At 31.4% G+C, this 21,997-nt stretch overlaps 1 protein-coding gene across 5 annotated transcripts in view; it reads left to right on the plus strand.

Moving 5' to 3' along the window:
* LOC118180007 (protein FAM13A-like) overlaps positions 1–16,829 on the plus strand; it is a 123,537-nt gene extending 106,708 nt beyond the window's left edge. For all 5 annotated transcript variants that reach the window (XM_085813318.1, XM_085813316.1, XM_085813317.1 and 2 more), the window contains 5 exons: positions 3,190–3,462; positions 3,710–3,873; positions 7,812–7,913; positions 8,015–8,069; positions 14,355–16,829. In XM_085813318.1, coding sequence (XP_085669444.1) covers positions 3,190–3,462; positions 3,710–3,873; positions 7,812–7,913; positions 8,015–8,069; positions 14,355–14,423 — 663 coding nt within the window. In that variant the 3' untranslated portion in view covers positions 14,424–16,829. The remainder of the gene's footprint in view (positions 1–3,189; positions 3,463–3,709; positions 3,874–7,811; positions 7,914–8,014; positions 8,070–14,354) is intronic.
* Positions 16,830–21,997: the final 5,168 nt, after the last annotated feature.

Below are 21,997 nucleotides of genomic sequence, written 5' to 3' on the forward strand. Positions count from 1 at the left end.
CTGATAATTTTTCATGAAAAATATATTCCAAAAAAGTTTATAGAAAGAGAAATATCTGTAACTGTATGAGATAACCTCTATAAAAACTCTTTAATTACTTTTTAATTACTTATCAAATTATTTTCTTTCACATTTTGTTAATTTGATATTCTTTCAGTGAAAATTATATATTGTTTTGTTTCCGTTTATTCCATTTTATTTTCGACCACAATGTTTTGCACCACAGCATTTTCGCCTTGCATTATTTTCTCAGTGACGTTTTTGCCGCAATGTTTTTGGCTGTAACCAAATGCCCCAACCCCAAGAAGCGCTAGATCCTAGAAGCGCTAACCTATTGGTTGAGCCGACGAGCTTAGACTAAGCTGAGTCAACAGGAATACTCAGCAACTTGCATTCCACGTCCCTATTTGAAGGTATGGTAAAAATATCTGCTATCGACAGGGGCCCCAAACCTGAACAGCAGAAGTCACTTAAACAATGTAAGATAAAATGGGCCACCAATCCGGCCTGCTAACACTACGTCATGGTATACAAATGTCGGCTTTAGGCGCCCCCCCCAGGGGGAAACCAAAGAACAATACGAATACGCAGTTTTGGAGCTCCATGCACCCACTGGAAACCTCAAGGAGTTTAAAGATTTGCTGAATTCGCCAATTCCATCAATGGGGGTGTTTCATCCCGGACAACCATGAATATCAGATTACATAGCTCCACCACAGCCAACAGCACGAGCAAGATATGATAGTACCATATGGTCTGTGCCGAGCCTGAAAGTAGCCATTGCCAGAAACGACTCCAGTCCTGTGGAGACTGATTTTAAACACCCATGGCCGAGACACAGATCCTAATCAGTAGCTTCCCAGGTTTTACCCGAGTAACCTAGATACCTAAATACGAAAAGAATTTTCCTGTTCAAGCAGGCAGTGAAATGAACTGCTTGTTTTAATGATTGCCCGACGTCTTTTTGACTCTGCGTGCACCTATTGTTGGCACGAGCCTGCTTTTAAACATTGTAAAGCTTCAGGGAAGGGAGATTTTTTTTTTTTTTTTTTTTTTTTTTTAAATCTTAAGAAAAAATGGAGAGCATGCTTTTTGAAATGTGAAGAATAATTGTTTAATTTTTTGAATAAAAGGAATGTTATTAAATCATGGAGAGGAATTCAACTGTTGGAAAATATTAAGTTAATGGAAGTTTGTATTGATAATCCAGTAGATTTTTCAGAGGGTACTTCTAGTATGGGAACTTCCAGATTGAGGCTGGCGCTCCCTTTCTTACTATTTGATTCCCCCCCTTTTTTTTTGTTTGTATCCAGTGAATTAAAAATAAAAATAGATTTAAAAATCTATGTAAAAAGTTTGGGATAATATATAAACATAACTAGGATAATATATTTTATACAGATTGTTAATGGAGCGCTGGGCGTTAAATGGGTTAAAATAATTGATAATGGAAATTTTTGTATGCAAAGTAGGACTTTGCTTGTTATTTATATGTGCTAGAAAGGCGGTACATTTTGGATATACGTATATATAACTAATTATATGGTATGATAAATTTTATTTTTAAATACCGCATGTTTAATTCTTATGAGTGTTTTATGATAAACTTTTCTTCACAGTTACAGTTTGAAAAAAAGTGTGACTAAACATTGAGCCATTATTGTCTTAAAAGATTGTCAATGTATTAACACATTTCTGATTAATGTAAGTTTTTGGAATCTTTGTGTTTTATAATGACAGAACTTACAGGATTCCATGTGTGAATACTTTTATATATATATTTTTTGTATGTACTGCTTAGTACATAATCTAATATTAAATGAGAAACCTAAGGTTTTATTCTAAGCAACAAGTATGTAAAAAAGTTTTAATAAAGGCATATTCTCATGTATTATGTAGTGTAGTATTCAGGAATTGGGATTAAAAAAAGTACCTGTGTATATGAGTTTTAACTATTTACCTCCTGAATAATTTTGTGATATTGCAAAACTGTGCAAACACAATGATTATTTATTTAACTTGCCTCTACATGTTGTATTTGAAGCCATTATTCTGTGGTCCATGATCTGTCATGTTTTGAAACTGTTGCCATTAATGTATGGATTTGCAGTGGGGAGTACTTTTAATAGTAACTAAATATTTCAGTTTTATAATCTGATAATTCCTTATATTAAGCTTTATCATTGCCTTTCAAGGTGTCATAGGCAACAGAAGGAAACCCAGAGAAATGATTAAACATATATTACAATGTAAACCTCTAGTTTATTAACCAAGATAATAAAAAAATCTGCAACGTATTTTTATAAGTAAGAAGGGTCATCTATAAAAGAATTGCGAGAGAAAATAAATCTCTGTATAAATGTATCCTGTAGTGATACATTTAATCACTAGACTGAAATTAGTAATGAAAATGGAAGTTATCTGTTTATTTGATTGAAAGAAAACTAATTGAGGAAAAGTTAGAAGTTCCAGCAGGAACATTGCTACAGTTGTTAAAGTTCATAATATTGCTCAGGGTCCACTGTAGCATAGAAAATTCACTTTTGTCCACCTCTTCTGACCTGAGAAATTTCTATGTATATGTATGTTATAAAGACACTGCTTGATCTCCTGATATAATCTGGAACTATCTACATTTTAGGTTGGTTCAGTATGTGTTATTGTATAAGGGGGTTCCCTTGGTATTTAATTATCTGATTTTTGATGTTCTCTGTGATAGGCTATAATCAGGCTGTAGGATTGTGCATATAAGCTGTATCATTGCATTTAATCTTTGCTGAACTAATATTACCTAGTATTTTTTTTTTAACAAAGTAAAGCTTTTACCATTATTTTTTAACTTTTTTGTAAAACTTTGAATTATTTTTTTTTCTTCTGTTTCTGACTAAAACTTAATTATATGAAACATATGAAATAGTCAAGTTGTAGAAGTTTAAAACTTGAAAAATTTAGTATTAGTGTTCGGTTTGCTTCACTTAAGTGTAAATAAGTTGTCAAATAATTTAAAGAATTGTGTAGGAAAATTTTGGTTTTATATTTCTGGAAAAAGTAGGTAAATTTGTAAAAAGTTATTTTCTATAAATATGTTATTTTTATGTTCTAAAATTGTTTTACTGTTCCAGGAAGATAATTTTGCTTGCAAAAAATATTCCTGATTTTATCTCTCTCTAACTATCTCTCTGATTTTAGGCCATGACCACAGATCAAGTTAAAGATGAAAAACTTGCAATACAAAAAGCATTGTTACATTTTGAAAGTATTCATGGGAAGCCAGCTGCTAAAGATGATCGCAATACCATCAGGCCACTGTATGATCGATATCGCAACATCAAAAGATTGCTCGTGAGATCTGGCTCATTTCCAGGAGCAGTGTCCAAAAATAAAGACTTATGCAGTGAACTACAGCCCATCTTGGAGCATGAAACCATGGATTTTACCTCTCCTCAAAATCGTTCTCTTACAGTAAGATACTTTACTTATTTCTATTTTTTGAAGACCACTAGTATTTGTAAACTATTTTTAATAACTATAATTATTTTAAATTTATGTAATGATTACATAGCAAATTGTTAGGACTGTAGCAGCTTAAAACTTTTATGCAGGAACATTTTCTTAAACAAGCTCATTTATCTTAATTGCTTTTTGAAATGTATTGTGGTTTCTTATGTTATAATTTTTATCATGCATTGAAGTCACATCTTACTTTTAGGAAGAACATGTTGAGAAAACTGAAAGTCATGAAAATGCAGACGTTAGAAAGGGTGAAGAAAAATTGAGTGAAATTATAATAAAAGATGATTTTCATAAAGGCACATCTAGTTCACAGTTTTTAGCATCGAAGTATGATAATTCAAATGTACATGAGCTGCCTTTGTAAGTACTTTCTCTTTATTTTCTTTAAAGTTAATACTTTAGATACTTTATTGTTTAGGTATTGTTGCATTACCGTTTTACTATTGAGTTTTACTATTTAACTATAAAATCATATGAATAATAAATTAGTGACTTAAAAATGTTGACTTTAATCAATATTTTGAATAACTTACAAAAAAGGATGCTGCACAGGTAATGCTCTTAATGCTGCATAAGCATGTCTACCGTTTCTTGAAAGTAAAAATTAGATTTTAGGGAAATTTTCACAAAAATGTGCAAAGGGAATTTTACAGCAAAAACTTACACATATCTGAATATGTTGGAGATAAAGAAAACTACTTAATATAAAAAATTGAAAAGTTCCACAAATGAAGTTAATTTTTATTTATTTATTTATTTTTGGCTTCTTCTTGAAAGGTACTTTAAAAACTGTACTATATGACCATCTTTTTTTTTTTTTTTTTTTTTAAACTTAGACGGAAGCTAAAGGTGTTATTTTATAAATATATGCACCTTCACAGAAAATTATGAAATGTGTAAAAAATGAATTTCACTTGAGGCAATAATACTAGATTAGATTTTGCAATAATTTTGAAAAGCTCTTTTAGCATATTTATAGACATTAATTTATTACTTTTTATAATATGAATGCCTGATAAATTTTTAAAAAATTGTTTAAGTAATGACTATAGGTAACGGGGGAAAGGTCATAGTTTCTCAGGTGTGAGCTATTTTTTTGCTTCCTTGTATGAAGCACTGCAATCGTGAAAGAATTTCGGATATCATATTACAACAGAAATGTCCATTCTTACCATTTACAGATCCATTCGAACGATTTTTTTTGCATGATATCCGTATGTACTTCATGTAGAATAAGACTCCCTCCCCCCCCAAAATGGATTATAAAAGGGATTTTTTTGTGACATCTGTAGGTATGAGTGTATCTCGCAACTCAAAAAGGATTAGCCACAGAATGTTGAAATTTTGTGTATTAGCCTGCTGTATCATCTGTTTATGTAACTCTTTTTTTTTTTTAATTGCAATTGGCAGGACCAAACTTGTATGTATATATAGAGAGAGAGAGAGAGAAAGAGAGAGAGGGAGATAAATTATCAATTTTGTGTTTATAATTATATATACTATACATATACACACACTTTATTCTCTCTTTTTTTTTTTTCAGTCATTGATTGTATTCATATATGTCCAATAACAGAAATGTATTAAGCGATAAAAATATTCATTTTGGCAATGCCAAATTAAAAATAAATTAGTTTTTGGCAAATAATGAAATCTAACTTTTAATATGATACTCTCATTCCTAAATGTATATATGGGAAGGCTTTATACTCATTATGAACAAATAAGAAGTTTGACTCGCATATGAAAAAATTGACCGGGATATTTAATTTCAAAATTTGCAATTTTTTATGTCATTTTCATTTGTTGCGAGGCATTGGTTAACTGAATAAGTTTAAATGAAGTGCAGCAAAAATTGTATATATTTTAATAAGCTATACAAAGAAGTCATAGTGTCTGCATTAGTCTTACTCCTTCCTTTTTATGTATTTACTTCATACAGGTATCTTTGAACGAAGTAAAGGAAGTATTGTAATCTGGAAAAATTCCGTTATCATATTTCAACAAAAATATCCATTTTGACCGCTATTGAATGCAATTTAATGATGTTTTTGCGTGACGTATGTAAGGAAGGAATGTAGGTCTCTTTTCCCCCTAACGAATTATAAAACTGATTTAAAATGGATTAAAAGAGATTTTTTTGTGGTGTCTGTACGTATGTATCTTGCATAACTCAAAACAGGTAGCTTCAGAACGTTGATAATTTGCATATAGGACTGCTATAACATGTAGTTATACACCTCCCTTTTTGTTACAATCAGCCAGACCAAAAGTATATAAATATGTATACCCAGTCTGTTACTTGGCTGCATGAGCTCAGTTTTTTTTATTCTCATATGCTGGTCAATTGCAGATTTTTTGCTTTAAAAATAATTGCATTATGTTCTTGTCTTCCGGCTAAGGTTTTTATGCTTTTAATTTAATCTGCATGCACTACTTGTGCGACTAAGCCTATTTTTCTTACTATAGCAGCCATATTTATTTACATTTGAAACAGCAAAATAGTAAATTCAGTCTTTTTGCTGAGTGGGACTCAAAGGAAACATTTAGTTCTGTGCACTGAAAAATCTGCATTCTTGCCTGTTGGACAAATTGCTTTGTTTTTGCTCAGAAATTCATAATTGTAAAAATTGTTTTTTTTTTTTTTTTTTAGAACAAAGGGCGTTAGCCCCGAAGGGATATTAATTTCAAAACGGCATTTTGCATCGATTTTGCTTTTCAAACTGTTGTCACTAAATATTATTGCCATGTATTATATTTAAAGAAACTAAATGATGAAGAATCTGCATGAATGTTTCTCGTATTGTGAAAAACTACAGTACATCGAATTTTGAATAATGCAGTCTTGCAACCAAACATGGGCACTTCGAAGCCTGAATTTTGAATTTGTTTTATTATATGTTTCAAATTTTGTAAAACTTTTACGAGTTTTTGATTAACAAACTCAATTATTTGAAAGCGAGCGATGGCTACACTGTACGGGGAGGAGAAATTATCTCCAGCTAGGCTCTTTTGCTGTTTTTAAAGTATTTTGTGGTATAACTGTTGAGTTGAATTTTATGTGTTTTAAGTGCAAAGAGCATGATGTTTAACAAAGGTAATGCACAAAATATTAAAGCCCTTTTGGGTGTAATATAAAATCTTCAAATTTTCTTTCCTCTTCTTAAATTGTTTTAACGTAGTTAGTGCTCTATGTTTTTCTACATCTTTTAATTTTTAATGAAGCTTTGAGTGAGAAATATATCTTTTATGAAATTTGAGGAAATAAGTGTTTCGTATTAGCAGCAAATATTTTTGCCAGTGTGGTTCGGACAGAGAAGATTGTTCATGAGTAGTGCATGCGCATTAGGTAAGCAGCACTCTTTTTTTTCTCTTTTATACATGGTTTTAGATTTATTATAGTATTTGAATAGAACATGTGGCAATGATTAGATAATTCTTCAGATGGTATAATTTTTATGCATTCTGAGTTATAAAATGAATTGTATGTAATGCTGTTAAGTGAACCCAGCGTCAGAATGTCGCTACAGTAAATAAATATAGTGGATTTTAAAGAGTGCATTTATTCTATTGTGGTTTATGCACTGTCAACAAAGTTTAAATGAAATGTAGGAAAAAATGCATATAATTTTATATTCCATGCTAGGAAGTCGTGGTGTACACATCAGATTTTTTTTATTTGCTTAAAAGTGGCATTAAGATGACAAAACTTCAAACTATTGGATGTGATAATTCATGAATTAAGGCTGTGCAGTTACAAATTATAGCAGTATAGGATTACAATATATATGTAATTAAGAATTTATATTAATTAGAGCAAGATATGTCACATCTTTTAGATAATGATAAGAAACATTATCCTTTTTAGTGCTTTTAGAATTCAGTTTTGATTAATTTTTTTTATTTATTTATTTTAATGGCTGGTAAGTTTCTTTTTAGACCAAATATTCTATTTTTGAAGTATCCCCCCTCCATATGAAAGGCAGTGCTATGTGGTTTTTAAATAACTGAATATTACTCTATTGTGTGTTTAAAAATTTCACTTTAAAAAAGAAAACAAGAACTATATTTAAAGAAGGTAGTTAGCTACGTATGACAAAAGTTTTTATTTCTTCATTTTCTTATCAAAAATTTAAAAAAATTTATGAGCAGCTTTTGTATATGGAACATACTTTATACTTTTCTTTTTCTGTGCATGTTTGGGATTTAAAAAGTGTTCGGTTTCATTTGATTTTGTGTTATCGTAATTACTTAAGAATAGTTTTAGCAGGTGTTTGAAAATTTGTATTTTTTCCAAGGTCGGAGATGATTTTTCAGCTGCAGCAAGTTAAGTCCGAAAAACGCCATTTAAGAAAAATCTTAAGAGAGTTTGAATCTGAGTTCTTTAGATTGAATGGAAGGTAATTATGACATTTCTTGTTTTGAAATCTAGATGTTTCTGTGAACCTATGTAAATTTTTATTCTAAAATTAAGTATTAATTTTTTTATTTGTTTATATAGGAAGGTTCAAAAAGAAGATAAACTTCCTGTGGATACTTTGTATGGGGAATACAAAGTAAGTATCATCTTTGGTTTGTTTTGTTATGTAAATTATAATATGAAGGTTTGTAAAAGGTTTTTAAGTAAAAGAGCCAGAAGTTTGTGACTTGATAATATGATACCTTAGATTGCAAGTTTTTAGAAGTTTGAAAAATTCTGTCGTTGTCGTAAGAAAGTCTTACATGTAGGAAAAAGTAAGGATCAATTCCTTTGAGCAGTGTTTCTCAAACTTGAACCTTGAGATTGACATACACTTAGTTAGCTGTGACCAACAATTGTGATTTATTGAGGCTGATCTAAAAAAAGTTACTGTTAAAGAATGAAAGTTCTGTTGTAGGTATAACATATTATTGATTTTTAATGTAATAATTTGGGTTGTATTTAATAATCTCCCCCCAAAAAAACTTGTGTTTTTAAAATAACCCTTTTCAGTAAGAGCAGCACATCTGTTTTTGGCAAAGCATTAAGTAAAAGTGCCTGGGAGATATATACACTGCTTGACATTGAAAATGCAACACCAAGAAGGAGTTGTCAGAAAGTTATGAAATTTGGGAAAAAAGACAGAGACAGTAAGCAGCAATAAGTGATCTTTATTTCAAAATGATAGTCAGAATACAGAGCGAGAATGGCGTCGGCTCAGTAGGAAGTAGGACCACCACGGATAGCAATGCACGAAGAAACACGTCTAGGCATAGAGTCAGTAAGAGTGCGGATGGTGTCCTGAGCGATGGCTCTCCATTACCTTTCAACCAATTTCCTCAGTTCATCTTCTAAACGAGGCAAAGGCAGAGTCTGCAAATGGCGTCCAATCGCATCCCACACATGTTCGATTGGTAACAGGTCAGGAGAGTACGGTGGCCAGGGAAGCATCTGTATACCTTATACCTTGCATAGCGTGCTGGAAGTTGCGAGCACTGTGTGGTCGGGCGTTATCCTGCTGAAAAATTGCATTAGGCAGCCCCTGAAGGTAGGGATTGTCACCGGCCGCAGTACATTATCCAAGTATCGTTGGGCCATCATAGTGCCCTAAATATGAAGTAGAGGTGACCTGGAATTGTAGGTAATAGCTCCCCAAACCATTATGCCACATTGTCGATCGGTGGGGCGTTCAACAGTTACTGTCGGATTAGATCTGTCTCCATGTCGACGCCACACATGTATGCGGCGACTGTCACTGGATAAACAGAAGCGTGACTCATCTGAGAAACACGACGTTTTGCCATTCTGTCATCCACATCATTCCAGTCCTGCACCATTCTAAACGTTGGCATCTATGCTGTGGGGTCAATGGCAGTCTTCTTAACGGATGCCGTGAGTGCAGGCCACGTTCAACCAATCGACGGGAAATGTTTCTGGTCGTTGTGAGAACATCCAGGTTATCTTGCACATGCTGCAGAATCGCAGTACAAGTGACTTGCGAGACCGCCACAGCTTTTTGGCGGATGCATCGCTCCACCCATGCTGACGTCACTCTAGCTGCACCTGCACCCTTCCTTCTTCCTACATTTCCTTGTTCCAACCATGTTCGTCATAGCCAATGCACCGTGCTCGCATCCATGTGGGTATGAGCTGTGATTTGATGGAAGGACCAACCTGCCCTTCTTAGTCCGATCACATTACCCCTCGTAAAATCATATCCGCTGGAAGTGCCTTCATTGTTGGTGGCCTGGCATTCTCTCCTATTGCACATATCCTCCATGACAAAAACCAACTTTCTTCGATAATTCATCTGGCAGAAATAACAAGACGAATATTGCCCATTCTGCACGTTCCTTCCCTTATATCTTACTTCTTTTGCGTCAGAGAGCTGCGCATTTCACATCATTCGCATAACTCAGTGCTTGGTGTTGCATTTTCAATGGCGAGCAGTGTATATGGAATAATGTAAATAAATGTTAAGATATTGGATCTTTTACTGCAAACTATTTATAAAGTGATTTTTAACGTAAGGCTTTATTTATAAAGTAAATTTAACATAAGGCTCCATAGGAGTGGATTATTTAATTAATCATATGCTAATTTTATCAAAAGTTTCATTTCATACATGATGTTAAAGAATTGCATTCATTTAATCAGAAATTTCATATGTAAATACATTAAACCAGGGGTTCTCAACTGGTAGCATACAAAGAAGCAAGATATTTTTAACTATTAAATTCAAAAAGTAAAACCCTAACATCCTGATTGAGTTTTTTTTTCTTAACACTCTTAAATTTATGTGATCTGAACTTTGTTCAAGAGTGGTGGTGATACTAAAGGTTTTCAATTTTTGTTTAGATGGTACACGTTAGTCAAAAGATTGAGAACCGCTGCATTAAAGAATTCCATTAATGTCGTTTGAAACTTCCTACGATAAACAGGTAGTCACTGTTGTTTTAAATGGTAATTGTCATCATTTTTCCTTAATTTGTTTCATCGGGGGCACTAAAAGATTGAGTAAGGAAAACTTATGATGATGTCAGAAAAGTATATAAATTAGCTAAATTCTGTATAAGTTCCTTGTCTCATTAGGTCTAGTATTGCTGCTAATGTGGTGTTACAAATGTGATACTCTTGTGAATACAAGGAATTGGAAGTTGATATTATTTATGTTCAGTTAAGTGGAAACAGTTAAACAAGTAAAAAAGAAAATTACAAATCTGGTATACAAATAAAATTGGGAAAAGCTTAACTTGAATGCAGTCACATGCAGTGCAAGCCTAGGCAACCCCTTAATTGTCGGAGTGAGACGTGTGGCCTGGACCTGAAATCCATCATAGAAGTAATCTTTTGAAAAAACATACAATGAGAAATAATTCTTTGACTGACCAGGTGATACTAATTCAAGGTAGAAGAATCTAATAAATTATGAGACCAAGTCCATCGATAAGGTGTCGCTATATATCAGAATTTGTGACAGATATTGGGCCTGGGATGACCTATGCCAGCCTAGTAGCAGCTCCAGCTGCTTTAAAGCAAATCAGAGCTAGACTGCAAATATTCTTTTAGCCACCGTAATCCAGTGAAAAAAAAAGCAAGTCGATAATGTTCCTGGCATTTAAAGTGGGAAAATACCATGTTCCATAAAACCTGCCCTAAATGATGGATATAGCCATGAAGAAGGATTATAAGTCCCCCTCAACTTTGCCTGTGAAAAATCACAAGAATTCTGACAACCATTCAGTGCCTACAAAAATGAGGTGTTTTATCCCTGTGGGGAACACCTGATGGGCAAAAAATATTGAAATCAGTCTCAAAAAGAATACGTTGAAATTCAGATTTTAGTACTAAAATGTAATTTAATATAATTATCTAATTTTCTAATTAGGTTAGCAAAATTCCAATTAATCATAAAGTTAAGAATTTCAGATGTACCATGTAGAAACCTTGAATTAGAAAAGAAAAATTAACCTCCCCCCTCCCCCCAAAAAATATGCAAAGCAGATAAGTTTAAAAGAAAAAGTTACCTATGGTTGGCAGAGATTTAAGCTTATAGAAAATTTATATTGAACATTCAATTAATTGGTCATTGAAAAATGTAGTTACTATTTCCTATTAAAAATTTTTAAATTTTGAGAGTAAAATCATTAGAGAAGCTAAGTTAATTTAAAGAAGCAAACTCCCCAGACTTTGGAATGCAGTTTTCTGATGGAAAATAATAAGTAATAATAAATAAACATATAATTGGTAATAAATATCTAACTGGGAGAAAAACGTGGCAATAAAATTTAAAATTAGGCAGAAAAGCTATATATTGTGAATTAAATAAATTCTTCAGTTTCAGAGGAAATCTAATGTAAATTCCTCTTCAGAAATTTTTTAACAAATGGGAGAAATGACAGCAATTATATATTAAAATGAAGAGCAAAACAAAAACAAATGTAGCACCATTTATCAAGGAAAATAACTATGAAATATGGTAAAACTAAGATATAGAATTTTGGAAGAGTTGGTGAGCCATAAAGTTTGTTTAGTTGTTAAATTAGATTTCCTTTCATATTCACAAAATAATAATAACATCAACACAAATCCAGTTCTGTTCAGGGCTTTCAAAATTCTAATATTCTAGCATTTTCATATTTCATTACTGTTTTGACACACAGTAATACATTCATTTTTGCTTTGTGCTACTCGAACCCCACCAGTGGATGAGTGGTTAAGACCATTGAATATTGGTAGCTTGAGATCTGTCTTGGGTTCGATCTCGGGTGAATAGGCTGCATGGCTTACTTTCCCCATTAATAACATGAATAGGAGTCTGTTTCTCTTAGAAATTTCCCCATGAAGGTATCCTTCCTCTTATGCAGATAGCTCTCTTGGGTTTGTCATATTCAGATAACTAATTGTAGTTTTGTGCTACCCATTGATTTTCTTCACCTGCCTTTGCAAAAACCTTTTTTTGTAGTCCTAAAGAGGGATATTAGCATATAAGAGTTTTATTTTAAATATGTTAATATAAGGTTTTTAACCTGCTTTTAAATATTAACAATGAATTGGTAATTGTAATGAACACTGATAGATGTATGTAATTACAAAATAACAGGGTTCGTACAATCCTTAAGAGTGCTTAAAAGTCCTTAAATTTTTTGAAATTGATTTTTGGTTCTTAAAAGTCCTTAATTTTGGCCAAAATCAGTAGAAGGTCCTTAATTTTAATCATCTGAAATTTCTCTCTGTTTTTACGATTGCCATTTTGAGTGTGAATTAGCATTTTGGAGGAATATTTTTGGCAATTTACTGACGTATACGGTTATCTTTTGAATGGGTTCATAGGTTATAATTTGTTTCTATTTCTAATATAAATGATGGGATACTTGAGTTTCTAAGCAAGAAGTCAAACATAAGCATTTCGAAATTCATTTTTTCTAATAAAGAGCTCTTAAAAAACTTTTCGCTTTTGGGGTTGTGAATTCTTTTATTAAATGGTTCTAAATTTGACAACTTGTCAACATTTTGGCGATTTTAAGATCAGTTTCTATAGAAAATTTTTAATTCCGAGATCTGAGAATTTTTCGGCGATTTTTTTTGAAACTTCATAACATTGATAAATTTCATTAAAATAATGTATTAGAATTATACTTAAAAATAACATTAAAATAAAACATTTTTATTTTTTGCTGTCATATTATAAAGTTACATTTTGGCAACTTATTATACAATATTTTAAATCTGAAAAATAAACAAGGTATATAGCTATAAAGCATAATTTACGAAACAGCTCTTGGTAAAAGCAAAGTTAGCCATGTAATTAATTAAAATGTCTTCTTTTTAATTTCTTCATAGTAAGCATTTTTCCCATGTAAATTGTCTTAGATTACATCATCCAACAACCATCAAGTAAAACTTTTCTTTGCATCTACTGAGACTTATATACAAAACAATTTATCACCTCTGGCACTTTAATGGCTTATTGAAACCTTAAAGTATATTAACTGGGTTACAACCCCTGGAACTCTAGTCAAAGCTATGACATTAACTGCATTAAGCAGAGCTTGACTAACTTTCAACACTTGCCAACCGTTCCTACATCAGGCCTTTCAGGTTTTTTCCAATCAGCAGGTCCCTCTATAGACAAGCAGCAGAGGGACAACATTCAGTCTTTTGTTATGAATCATGCTTATTATGATCTCATTTCTCATTTTAACCTATGCCGTAAAAAATAAATAAATAAATAAAAATAAAGCTAACTATTAGTAAAACGTAAATGCCTCTTATCTTCTTTTAAATATGTCCAACTATTATAAATGTAAAATATTTAATGATACTTGATAAACTGCATGAAGTTTATTTTATTCTCAAACTTATTAATACTTATGTTAGTTAATTCATGTTTAGTAATAATGCATACTACTTAGGGATCTATTTTATTTTTAGGATGGTATCACAAAAGTGAAATTCAGGCATAGAATAATATTTTTAATTGAATTTATTCAGTTTCCATTTGCTCATAGGTCCTTAATTTTTTTCATTAATGATCCTTAAAAGTCCTTAAAAGTACTTAATTTCCATATGCAGAAATGTGTACGAACCCTGAATAAGCAAAAGAGTATTCCAGAACTTTCTCTTTCCATAAAGAATTTTCTTCTAGTGTTAGATGGAACATCCACGTTTGAGTTTTATTGTTTTTTTCTGAAATTGATTATATTGATTTGATGCAATGTTGTAACTAAGGTTCCCTTCTTCAAGAACATAGATCCATTGTGTTAAGAATTATAAATATAAATGTTTTAAGCAGAGAAAACATGCATATATAGTATAACATTAAAGTAGATGGAAAACACTTTATAGGTGCATTATTTACTTACTTATTTTCTACTTTCAGCACATAAAAGCAAGATTGAAATTGCTGGAAGCTCTCATTTCAAAACACGATCAGCATCAGTTAATGTAGGACTTAATTCATCTCTAGAACCACATGACTATGTTCCTTATTGTATTATATCACTGTTAATTGTTGAATTTTCATTTTGTGTTAATTTGTTCTAAATATTGTATGAATGATTGTCTAATATAATATACTAGTCTTCTGCTTCAATACTTATACTACTGCCATATTTTGTTTATGTGCAGTTATGACATGAGCAGCTATTATGTACAGTTTTTCTTTTCTTTTCTTTTTTTTTTTTTTTTGTTATTAATTTTGTTCATTTTTAATATTTTGCACTTGATGAATCTGTTGTGACAAATTTTTGCGTGTTTGATTTTTGTTTTTTGTGTGAAATTTAATTTAAAAAAATTATTTGTGTGCTTGTGTGCAAAAATACAGTAATACCATTTAAAATATTATGCTTATTGCAAAATGTAATTTTTAGAAAATCGGGCATTTCTCTTCAAAAAGAGTGTAGAAAGAAATATTTTTATTTTTCATAACTCACTGCTTTATTACTGGAATAGCCACTTTCCAGTAACTCCTTCTAATAGTAATGAACTTCATACTTATTCCTTCTAACAGTAATGAAGGAGAGAAGGTATAACTTTTGTAACTTCTTCTTTCTCTCCTTTATTACTGGTAGTTTTCAAAAGTTCTTTTAATACTACCCTAAACAAAATCATAATTATTAAAGGTTGTTTTGCATTAGGTATTCATGAAAGTATCTTCTTTTTATGTTTGTTTATTCAAACGATCTTAATTATTATATGCATTTTCTAAAATAAGGTATAAAAAAAGCTTATTTCTGTCATTCAGACTTTAATGGATTCCAAATAGCAATAATAAATGTTATTTAAATGAGGAAAATGGTCTTAAACTTATTGATTACTTCTCAGTTAAATAACATATATATGTTTGAAATATTGGTTTATTTCTGTTAGCTTGTAGTTTCCTTTAAACATATTTTTCTCTAAGTAATGGAGCATAACCTCAGCAGTGTGTGGATTTTTTAAGACGTTAAAATTGTCACAGTAGAAGTACCAGTTACATGTAGGCTGTCACTTTCAAATCTTAAAAAACTCTTTAATTTTTGTCAAGTTTTTTATAGTTTGTCTTACATAACAAAGTTAAATGTTTTGCAGCTGTGCAGATCATTTTATGATAAAATCTTGTTAAAAGGCAGCTTTTGCTTTACGCAGCCTTGAGGATAAGTAAGCCTTACCTTTAGTAAAAATGAAGAAGAATATTAATTTAGAAAGTGATGGCCAGAGTGCACATATTTTTTATAGTTCTAGTGTAAATACTTTTTCTGGATTTTTCAAAATAATCTCTTATTGTAAGCATTAAAAATATATTCTGTAGTTTATATGAGCACAGAGTCATTTAACATGAAAGTACTTCTTAACAGCAGTGAATATGCATCATGTATATAATGAGCATTAATCATGCACGCTGTCAACATATTTAAAAGAATTATATAATCTTATGTACTTTAAAGTTATTTTTAAACAATTCTTTATAGCATTATATATTGTGTGTCAGCATATTTGAGGATATATGTATAAATGTTTATGTTAAGCTCAGATTATTCATATCAATATTGTTAATTGCTTAAAATTTCTTAAATTTTATTTGGAATTGTCCAAGTTGACAATCTTTTTATGTCTTATTGAATCTTGTCTTAAATTGGATGGTACAAATGCATTTTAAAAGTATTAATTTTCGATGAATATGATTACTTCGTGCTGAAAAGGTGACTAGTTTATACATCATCATTTTTTTAAAGATGATAGTGTTTCTCTATTATGTTTTTATCATCAGAAATGTGGCCAAAAAGTACTTTTTATAGGCCTTTTTTGATATCGACATGGAGTTTCAGCTGTTTGTGTGTCTTTTTATAAGTGCATTGCAGCGAAAACTGAAGCAGACTGTATTGTATGAACCTTCATTTTCATCATATTTTGTATTATATTCATCTTTTGGGCAGAGCCATCCTTACCAGGTATATTTATATGCCATGTTAAGTTCATGCTATATGATTTTAATGTATTATATATATATATATATATATATATATATATATATTGTTGCATTCTTTGTTGAGATTGTTGATACCTGAAGTTGGTTAATAACATTAATCATGGTTGCAAGCTATTGACCACTTTTGGCTGTAGAATATATATGTTAAGTGTATAACTTTGTGTGTTTTGTTTTCGCTTTGATGCATACAGTTTATATGTAGTAAAAATTTATTTTCTTTTGTTCATATTTTTTTCACATTTAACCTTCCACTTTGTGGTAAAATTCTTCTAACCCTTTTTTTTTTTTAAATCTTGTATGTGATATTTTTAGCCATGATGGGTTAGTATTTTTCAGTGTTCAGTGTAAACATATATATATAAATAAAATCTTGGTGGATTATATAAAGAGTTTCCCTTTTTTATTTCATAAAAGCAATATATGTAATATAATTAGGGTTATCAAACATTGGAGATTGGCCAAGACAAGTTTAGATTAATGATTACCATATTTACTGGTGTACAAGACTCACTTTTTTTCTTTGAAAATAGATCTGAGAAACAAGGTGCATCATATATCAATACTCAGTTTTTAATTACATTCATTTCTGGAAATTTCCTGTATTTGGAGTTACACAATTTTATAGTATTTCTTGTTTCCTTGCAGAGTGCAGGAATATTACAGTTACATAGAATTCAGTGAATGCACATAACTCTGTCATTGATGATCACAGCTGAGTTTGTTTAAACTTTTTGTGAATGACTTTTAAGTGTGTGAAATTTCTACTGTTCAACTTTCTTAAATTTGTTGGCAAGTTATGGATCAAAAACAATATTAGCATTACGATAATGTAGCATACAAGCTATGTGTGATTGCGTATGCTAAAGAATATAAAAACCACGTGTCAGAGGAGCATTTCAGGCCACCGCCAACTGAGAAAATGATAAGAACTTGGCGGAATCAGGAAGAGAATCTGTAAAAAGCAACTCGCAGTAAATGTAACTTGCAAAGGGAAACAACACAATGGCCTGAACTTAATTCAGAGCTGAGTACGTGGATTTTAGACCACAGAAAAAGGGCTCTTTCAGTGTATACAAAAATTATTATTCATCAAGTGAAAGCGATAGTGACTGACAGACAGATTGCCGATTTTACTGGATCAACATCATGGTGTTCAAGATTCATGAAGAGAAACCAGTTATGTATGTGGACTAAAACAAAAACAAAGATGCCAGACGAATATGAAGAAAAAATTTTCATCAATTCATTGTTAATGCACAAAAAACATGAAAATTTTGAAGTTGCACAAATAGGGAATGCTATTTCCTCTGACTTTTGATGTGTCCTTAAACAAAACTCTAGATACCAAAGGTATAAAAAGATGTTAATATTAAAACTTCAGGGCATGAAAAAAACTCGCTGCACGGTTGTTTTATCCTGCTGTGCTGATGGGGCAAAATTGCCCCCACTATTGATTTTTAAAAGGAAGACACTACCCAAAGAAAAATTACTTAAAGGAGTGTTTATATATGTTCACGTAAAAGGCTGGATGGATGGAGGAGGAATGAAGTTATGGATAGATAAAATTTGGTTGAGGCACCCTTCCAGAGTGTTTAAGAAACCTGTCCTACTAGTATGGGATCAATTTCGCTCTGCTGCTATGACTGTCAATGATAGTTACCTGGGGCTAAATCTTGTAACTGCTTCCCTTACAAATTTTTGAAAAAAATTGCAAAAAATCATCAGATATTTTATTTTATTGTTAAATACAACGAAATGAAACAAATCAAAATATGTAGGTTTTAAGTTGAATTTTTAATTTTTGAAGGTGTAAAAGCATTTAATTTTAATATTAGTTTACTATCCCGATTTATCTTGGGCAAATGAAAAAAGTTAAATATTAGTCTTTTTATGATAAACAAGGGACAACACAAAGTGATACCTGACATTCTATACTGGTATCTGGTCTCCTTTTCTTACTGGCTTACCGCTGGAATCTCTTTCACGGGAGCACAGAGTATAATGTCTCGTTGGATTCGATTAAAAAAAATTTTTTTTCCCCACCTCTTCATAATCACTATCTGAAAAATCATCGCTTTCGCTACCTTGAATCATCACCATTATTTTTTTTTCAACGTATGTATCCTTCTTTATACATTAGGAATCCACAAGCCGACGTATGCTATACAATAGGGAAACACGTGACCAGTCCCTCCAAAAGAACCATGCAACCAACAAAATTTGGCAAACTGCCAATCAAAGCTGGATATTTCCTTTCATTTCATCCAGGCCAAGTAAAACCATGATAAAAGAAATTGTCCTAACAAATTCTGCTTTGCCCGAGTTTTCACAGGATAATAATTAACTGCAATATATATGAACTCGATATAACTTGGGATAATCAGGCAAGCGGCTAATATCTTAATTTCTTTTTGTGATCTGACACCCATTTATTAGGAGATATTCTTTATAAAACTTTAAAAACTCATTTTCCTCATAAAAGTTTATAGTTAGCGTCATTTAGAAGTTTTAGATTTTTTCTCTTAATTTCAAGGTTTTTTTTATAGAATTTATTAATTTAATTCATGAATCCTTGGAGAGCTGCAGAGGCAACCTTTGAAACATCTCTTTAAGATTATTTTCTGGAGTGGGCAGCAATTTTTTTGTGAAATGAGGCTCCATTCAGATGGTGGTATAAATGTCATAACTGGTTTAAACCGAGCTTTGTTCTTAAGTATCGAGACCTTGCTACATCTCAAAAACTGGTTTAGGGGTTTGGGCATAAAGTTGAAAGTTAACCTTATGCTGACTTGCTATAAGAGTCGACCAAATCAGAGCGAACGCACAACATTTATTGAGAGCTGTAGACATCTACATATGTGCAAATTTAGCTTATCTAATTTGCTATGGTTTAGACACTGTCTCGCAAGTGTGAAAGGAGCTCCTGCATTTTATCCCTTATGGCTATACCTCATACCACCATCTGAACAGAGCCTTTCAAAGATGTGACAGATGGCTTCTCTAAATGGGGCCTTTTTTCTGTATGATTGATACAATGAAGATAAAAAATTTCAAATTTTCTCACTCAATCTCTCAAAAATTGCAAATATTTGCAGATGTCGATTTTATGAATTATATAGCTAGGCATTCTTTTATTTTCAACATCCTAAAATCAAGAGAAATAAGTCATAAATTTAGTATTTATTTCAGAAATATAGGCAGCAGGAGACTATTGCCCAATCACAGCTAAAATTTGTGTACGTTTTCTTACTGTTGGGATGTAACATGATCTATTTGTAACAAAAATGTGTGTTTGAGTTATTTATTTTGGGAGATTTTCAGGTCCTTTTCTTTTATAAAATGTAAAAAAATAAAAAGAATGTTAGGTTCCCATTCTTTTTAATAACTTTCCTTCAAGATAACTGTTTTAGTTTGGCATTTTTCGAAGGTTTTTTTAAAAATTTTTTGTTTATTGCAGTAACTTTTGTTAATTTAAATTAATTGATAAAACTGCCAATAACTTCTTACTTGTAAATTAGTTGCAAATGCCATAAAAATCTTAATATCTAGAGTAGACTTTGGGCTGTTTGAAGAACTTCCATTAGATAGGCCAGTTATCTGTAATATTGGATCTCTGAAGAGCGCAAGTGATGGTGGAAAGAAAAAGATCAGTAATACATTTTCCTACAAACTTGTGCAGAACAACAAAAATATGGGTTTTGTAAATTATTTTTATCATCTGAAAAATTTGTATGAAATAGGAAAGGAAAAAAGGTAGAACCTTTTTTGGGGGGTGGAGGGCGTGTAAGTGTTGTGATATCTTAACATTCTGCAGAAATTACTGATAGCAGAGGTACATTAAGAAACTTGAAACACTTCAGGATACATTATCATAAGAAGTTTTATAATTGCGGAAGTGGTTTGTGGCACTTAGCTGATATGTACATTTAATCGACATGGACAGTTAGCCAAAGAATATGTACATAGACATTCTTTGACTTAGCTGACCGCACGTTTAGGCAAAAACATGAACACGTTGACAAAAACACAATAAAATTTGTTCATATTTAGCAGATAGAACATTGTTTTCAGAGGTACACAATGAGAAGGTTTATGGGCAACTACTAAAGAGATAAACTTTAAAATTTGACAGAAAATCAGCTGTAGTTTGGCAAAGATTTTGAAATCGATTTCGAGAGCAATCACGCATGAGCAGTGATTTTATATGGAACGGAATAAGTGGAGCCAAGTGAAAACAAATGTGACATGGCCTGTCCATCAAAATGGTAATAAAACGTGAAAAAGCTGAGATATTAGGATTTTGAAAGAGGTGAAGAATTAGCATCATTCACTATAGTAAGTAGAAGAATTTTTGTTAATGTAAAAGGGTTCGAAGAAATCTAGTTTACCATAGAGTTCTATGATTTTTTTTACAAATAAAGTTCTATGATTTTTTTTTTTTTTTTTTTTTTTTGGTTGAAAATCAGAATTACAATTGAGTGTCCGTTTTTGATTAGCTATAAAAATTTGAATTATTTCTAATTGCAAACACGATTTATGTTCCCTGACAAGAAATTTTAATGTTCTGTTAAGTTTGAGTGTTATATGTCAAACCACATTGATATGATAGGCTAAGATTCAGTAAGACTGACTAATAACTCTTGCGAACTTTGCGGTGTATGTAGGGATTAGTGGAACTACTCATTTTTTTTTTTTTTTTTTTTAAATTCAACCACCATACTGTACCCGTCCCTGAATAAAAGATCTGCCGGCACCGCCAGCAAATATCTTTATTGAAAAACAATTTTACATAAACAAAATTACAATCTTCTTGATTATCTTTAACAATACAAAATAATCCACTAGAATATTAATACAAAACTTAAATACAAAGTTACATAAATAAATAAAATTTTACAATTATCTCAATAATACAAAAATCAATCCATCTAGGATAAGAATACAAAAAACTTAGTTATAAATCTTTGTTGTAATTATATATTATTTACAATTTTCTTTTACATAATATTTTAAGGAAATTGTATTACAATTTTTAATCTATTTTACAAAAACGTTTTCCAATTCATTAACTTTACTGAGAACTTAAGAACAAATCTTCTTCTGTTTCTGTGCCCACCAGCGGCCGAGTATTAAAGTCGCTGAACACTGGTAGTTCGGTCCGAGGTTCGAATCCCGCGAACGGGCTGGCTGCATGAGTGTTTTCGTGGTTTTCCCCATGTGTAACGTGTATATGAGCCAGTTTCTCTTAGAAAGTCCTCCACGAAGGCATCCCTCCCCTTAGGCAGATAGCCCTAGTGTGCTTTGCCATAATTAAATACACCAACACCAACCATCTTCTGTTTCTGTAATAATTTTCATAATATCTTGGATTCCTTCTCTTGATTTTTCATCCTTGTAAATTTTAACTACATCCGATTCAGATCTCAATTTTGGTACAAAACTGAACCATCTTTCCTTTAATTAAGCACAATTAAGTACGTCTTACACATCTGCTTCTTTAGATCCACATTGACACATAATAGATTTAATATTAAATCTATTGTAATAAAACGGAA

Source organism: Stegodyphus dumicola, chromosome 3 (genome assembly GCF_044657685.1).
Source record: "Stegodyphus dumicola isolate Sdum_Otavi_A_Nest chromosome 3, ASM4465768v1".
NCBI classification, from domain to species: Eukaryota; Metazoa; Arthropoda; class Arachnida; order Araneae; family Eresidae; genus Stegodyphus; species Stegodyphus dumicola.